At 41.7% G+C, this 6,219-nt stretch overlaps 2 protein-coding genes across 4 annotated transcripts in view; both read right to left on the reverse strand.

Moving 5' to 3' along the window:
* Positions 1 to 6,219, reverse strand: part of LOC308158275 (5'-3' exonuclease PLD3-like) — a gene marked incomplete at both ends in the record, with an annotated part of 402,256 nt that overhangs the window by 251,026 nt on the left and 145,011 nt on the right. The gene's annotated exons all lie outside the window — the stretch shown is intronic.
* The window catches only part of nova2 (NOVA alternative splicing regulator 2), a gene marked incomplete at both ends in the record, with an annotated part of 49,865 nt that continues 49,625 nt past the window's right edge, over positions 5,980 to 6,219 (reverse strand). For all 3 annotated transcript variants that reach the window (XM_080532777.1, XM_080532776.1, XM_080532775.1), the window contains one exon: positions 5,980 to 6,219. This exon is cut by the window's right edge and continues 795 nt beyond it. In XM_080532777.1, coding sequence (XP_080388903.1) covers positions 5,980 to 6,219 — 240 coding nt within the window.

Genomic DNA, 6,219 nt, shown 5'->3' on the forward strand with positions numbered 1-6,219 from the left:
AATCCGTTTTTTAACAGGCCTATTGTAAACCCCTCAGTTGTCCGATGGTTAATCTACACTACTGCTACCCAAGTTGTCAGTAATGACCTTCTTCAAAATGAACATATAATGCTAACATGCTATTACTTTCAAATCGTTTCCATAAGCCAATGGGCAGTATGGGAAAATACTTCTTTTGAGGATTAATAATATTTTGAGGATTTAGCTTTTTTACTTTCCACAAAACACTTCTTAGGAAATGTATTTACGTAATGAGACCAAATTCAATGAAGATAGCGACAAAAACGCGCTTTGTCCTGAATTCTGATTTTGAAACCAAGGGGATTGAGAAATACAAAGCTGAACAGCAACAATGTGTGAGGAAACATCATGCCTTGAGCACATATGCCGCCTATTCTGACAGAGCTCAAACTCTTTGTCTAGTTTCCTTTAAAAGGATTTTCCTTGAAGGAGTGTCTAAATGAGAAATATAAAGTGCATATTTACATAAAGACAAGAATCAACCTCAGAGGGAGTGGGGAAACAGATGGTTAGAATGAAACTAAGGGCCCGCTCTGGCCTACCTGATGTTAGTTATTCACACAGAACACAGAAACACTCAAGCCCTAACTTTACGATCGAAAGCATGATATGCAAACTTATGTAGAGGTGAGTACATTCATGGACAATATCTTGGTTTTTATGGTAAAAAGCAGTAGCTTGAAACACAATTAGTTTGAGTTCAAAAAGGTTAGAAAACAATTTGGCTAGCATCCAAATTGATCCTCAATTGATAATGCAAGAAAACTATTAGTAAATGAAGTACAACCAGCAAATGTATGTTCTCATGTTTGATCAAAGGTTTGTTCACATCTCTCTAAAAATGTTTTTAATACCTAGACAACTTTATCACAAAATACTCATCCTGCAAAAAAAATTCTAACTAACAATTGTTAAACTGTGGCCTTGTACAAATAAACTATATCCCCGCTTGGTCTTAGTTTGAAAATATGTAAAATAATATCAAAATGCTCTACCATTGTTGGCATGCAAAGATTTGTCTTCAAAATGAACAACACACACCGCCTATTTTTAGATTTTTTTTTAGAAATGTTTTTTCTTCGATTTTTTTTTTGTCCACGCTTCACTTTGATATCATGCAATATAGCCGTGCAAAAAAGATAACATCTATCTCCACAAAATACATTTTCAGAACTATAAAAGGCTGTATTTAAGAATGCTAATAACATTTGTAGCATTAACCATGCTAACCTATCTATACGTCAATTCCTCCATAGCCCCAAAGTCCAAGTACAGTAGCATTCGAGGAATGGTGGTGCTGGGTGATGAGCTAACACTTGGCTAACGAGTTAGCTCCCTTCTGTCACAATCCCGTCTTTCATGGCAGATAATAAAGGGGTCATAAACGTTCAACTAAACAGTGCTTTTAAAAATCTATTTCACTCTTAACTATTTCTTTAAAACCGTCACTTTTCTATTACCTTCTATTAAATCATAAATATGGTTCGTTTGGCACTTTTCACATTTTTTTTCTTATAAAAGTATGTCTCCTCTCATCTAATGTTTAAATCACGCATTTACAGTTTCAATCTGTAAAGATCTATTTTGGCACAGGTTTTATTTTTCAGTTTGTTATTACAGTTCTTATCTTATCAGCATGTACAGCATTTATTATACTTCTAGAGCATCCTGCTAATTGACAAATCAGATATGTTTTACCTTTAGTTTTAGTACATCACTTATCAAATAGCAGCATTTTCACAAATAAAAAAAGAAATTATGTAAACCTATTCAACATCTAGGTAAATCCAAAGCTCTTACAAGACAGACTGAATAAAAAGACAAGACAGGACAACATGCTACTACTACTACGTGTATTGCTTCCAGTACTCATCACATTTGATCTAGATCCCCTAAATTACAAACTAAACAAAAATGGACGCCCTAATGCCCCGACATTATAGGGTTGTTTTGTCGAGTCAGTTCAAAATAAAACAAAGCTGTCCCTTGACTAACTTTGTTGGCACCTCTCCAACTACAACTATTGTTCACATGGACTTGTCACAGTTCTACATCCTACATCCAGTCTTCGCTGCCATTGCTTCATGACTACAACGAGCAGTTCTTCCCTTATTTGCCTCACAATCTATATTATATGTGCATGTGTTTATGAACGTATATATATGTGCATGTATTCCAAATGTAGCATAATGTTTCCACTCCTATCAGTGACACACAACACAAAGGATCAATTCAAACGACTGGCCAGAGGTTTGAAGGTATGGAATACGGCTTGTTCATGTCTCTCTAGGTTGCCTGGTTACAGGTTGCCTGGTTACAGGTACTCTTACAGGTACTCTTACCTATTCCCACTGTGACCAGAAATGTTTACACCGCAGCTGGCAAAATGATCATAAGGTGATCTGCAATTGTAATTAGACTTCTACCGCTCTACTGTACCATCCAGAGGATGTTACTGCTGCCCTTTCTACCCTGACGCGTTAGCTGGGACACTCAGACACTCATTTGTTTGGTGGTAGTTGTGTTGGTTTTTAATGTTGTTGTGGTGGTGGTCTGGAAGGGGCAAGCAGACATGCATTGTAACACCAGACATTGTCACCCATGGAGAGATGTGAGAGGGCACTCTGGGGGTTGATGTGTAAGAATGGGGGTGCACGGAGGTACGTGGGGTTGGGGGGGTTGTGGGGTGAGGAAAGTGAATGGTATTAGATGGGAATAAAGAAGCCTCCTTACCAATCTGTAGAGATATGCGCTCAGTGTCGCTCCAATAGACATGAGAGAGAAAAACATTCCAATTCTTTCGTAATGTGAGATGGGCACATTATCGGGTAGGGTTCCTTTACATGACTTGTGTCTAGAATTGTTGGTTGGAGAGTAGTAGAGTCTCATCACCAGACCGAGTTAGAGAGGTTCAAGCTTTTGGTGCACCCCTCCTTTGGCTTAGAATCCATCACACTTTAAAACTATGACGACTATTCTTTGAGCCAGTTATTTGCTTTTGGCTATCCGAATATAGTACAATTTCAATTGTTTGTCTGAAAACAGCAAAGATAAAAAAAAGGGGGTGTCAGACAAATAGAGTATGTTTTTAAAATAACGAGTAACCCTGTCACAGCAGACCCTGTCCCTGTCATTTCTCCTGGTTTGAACAGCTGAATAACTGACACTTGCCACTCCTCCCCAATCCCATCCTCCAATCAACAACAGTTTTACAACCACATGACCTTCATTTGCGAAAGCTGTAATAGCACCCCTATGATTTAGTGTAGGATCATTAGTTCATGGTGGTGTACATGAGGAATTTGTTGCCATTTGATAAGGTGAGGCGTGATCAGAATACACAATGAGGGCCTCCAGGAAAGATTGATCCTCTTAACTGATGCAATCGCTTGGCAACGCCACTGGGATCTGTTTTGATTGATATGGACGGTATTGTTCATGAGATTAGTTGCCTGTTTTTTAGTTGCCTGGTATTTTCATATGAGTAAATTTTCCCTGCCAATATACAGTAAACTCATATGTCTGCGACACAGGTCCAACAGCACAAAAAACCCCGACCCTAACCCTGGTGGCCCGGTTAGAGAGAACGGCTCCCACACTTCACAGTGCATTAAGACGAAATTCAGTGTAATCCGATCGCAAAAAAAAATACAAAAACACAAAAAAACACAAAAACAAAAAACAGCATCTTTAGCAGCTTACGGGTCTATAGTGGGCAGTGTATCCCTTGCATGGAGAGGCTAGTGGGAGGATCCCTGCATTTCGCAAAACAGCAGAATGACTCACGCTTTTTTAGACTTGGCTGGACTGTAATATTCCCCCCACGGCCTCACAGCACATTACAAATCCCTCTTTTTTAACATGGGCCGAATAACCCTGCTTGATAAGAGCCGTTATTAGGGAAAACATTACACCCTCTCCCAGACACACACTGCCTTATATAGTATATCTCTGCTTGCAACAAGACTGATCCAGTAAACCGCCTGGACCCTGGTGTGATTTTTTTTTCAACAAACTAACAAACGTTCCCATTTTTCAGTGTTTTGTTTTTATATTTCAGTAGTACGTGTCCTCACTGGGCGGGGGGGGGGGGGGGGGGGGGGTCAACACCTCAGGTACTAAGTGCTTGTATCCCTGGTTCTCGATCACGGGTTGTCTAGACGGAGCGGTCCTCGGAGTGACACAAGCGCAAGTGCAGCATTCTCAGAGGACACAACATTACAGTCACTACCACTGCTGTGGGCCCTTTCAAGTGAGGGAGACAGGCTATTCTCCAGGGGGGGAAGAGAGATTTAAGCTAGAGAGAATTGAAACAACATTGCCGTGTTGTCATGGTAGAATGGTGCCCATCTCACCCAGAAGGTGAACGCTGCACTTGGGCCCGCGGGTGCTAGTGGCATTTTCATGTTGCAGATATGTAGGCCTCTATAGACTAGTCTGAATGTTTTTCAGCATAATCTGCAAAGGACATATGGTAGAATCCCTTTTTAAGCACCAAAAAATGGCATCAGAGACTTTGACCGTGGGTGGGTGTGTGCGTGTGTGTGTGTGTGTGTGTGTGTGTGTGTGTGTGTGTGTGTGTGTGTGTGTGTCTGTGTGAGTTGATAATGTCCTGCTCTTTCCTTCCTGGATATGAAATCTGACCCTTCCTCTTATGGTGCAGTACTTACTGGACTTAAATAAGACATATATTACACTATATGACATACTATTCATATTCAATCCACTTAAATTAAAAAACAAAAATCAAAAATATAGTCTTTACATTCATGTCAACCTGAATTCACAGATTTAAAAAAAACAACTGAAAATATCAAACTTTATGGTGAAAATCATATTAATAAATAATGAAGAATAGCGATGATATCTATAATAATAATATTAACATGAACAATAATTTTCATCATATCCGACTGCAAACCTGGTTGAGAAAATGCCACAAAACTTGTACGTACTTTCGCTTATATCTAGAAGTCTAGAACTCTCTAGAACTCTGACCCAACGAGGTGCTTCATGCCTCTCAGCTGTCGCCCTGACAACACGACCGTGCGAGCGTCTCATATACAAACAAGGAGCTTGGCATGGCATGCACCTGGTTAGATCAGAACCCACGGTGCAGCGTGAGGTTATAGGGAACAGTGGGACAAGCCATGTGTGGAAGCCTTGATCTGCACCTCATCTCCTCCCCCCCCCCCACCCTTCCTCCTCAGCCCAGACCGGAGGCGGGTGGCCAAGGGGGAGAGAGGCGAGGGGGCAAGGAAGGGGCCAGAGAGAGAGAGAGACAGAGAGGTGGGGGGGGGTGTCATCGACTATAATTATTTTCCTTAAGATCTCAAACCAAACACTTGTTTGCAGCCTTATCAGACCCTTATGGGGTGAGGGTGTCACGTGGGGAGTGGGGCGGGGCAACCGGGGGACAGGGACGGAGGGGTTGTGAAGTAGGGCGAATTGAAACTGAAGGCAAATCTGAAGAAAAACGAATCTGTGAGCTACACAGGAGTGGGGGTCGGGGTGGGGAAAGGGGCTGATTCCATCGGGGTCGACCCCCAATACCCCCACCGCCCCCTTTTCCAAACTGCAGGACGGACAGCAGTGTGCCCATTTCAAATGGTATTCACCACCTTTCCCAAAAAAATACACAAACAAAACCAAAAAAAAAACAGAACCCAAAAAACAATAAAAAAATCCCGAAAGATCAAGACTTAAGTAATAAAACCGTATTTACATTTTACAGATTTTTTTTTCCTTGGTTTTTCGCCATTGATACTTTTTTTTTCTTTCTCCCAGCGGGTTTTTTGCTTCGCATCTTTTTTTTTAGAAATACTGAAAACACGAGTGAACGTGTGGACGATTCGTTCCGACATTCTTGCATCTCCTCTCCTTTTTTCTCTTTCTTGCATTCCTCCCCCAGCCCCCACTCTTTTTTCCTCCTTTTTCCATTCCTTTATTTTTTATTTTTTAGCCCACCTTCTGTGGGTTGGTGGCGCGCACCCCCTGCTCGTAAGTGATCCGTTGGCTGATCAGATACTGGGCGGCCTGCGTCGCCGCCTGCGATCCTGTGATGGTAACTTTACGGTTCCGGGTGCCGGGGATGAACTCTCCCTTTTTGGAAATCTGGATCCGGGCTCCGGTCAGTTCCTGGTACTCCACCAGCGTTTTCCCTCCTTTTCCCAGGATGGCGCCCACCAGGTTCTCCGG

The sequence above is a fragment of the Nansenia antarctica genome (assembly GCF_963989245.1).
Source record: "Nansenia antarctica genome assembly, chromosome: 5".
NCBI classification, from domain to species: Eukaryota; Metazoa; Chordata; class Actinopteri; order Argentiniformes; family Microstomatidae; genus Nansenia; species Nansenia antarctica.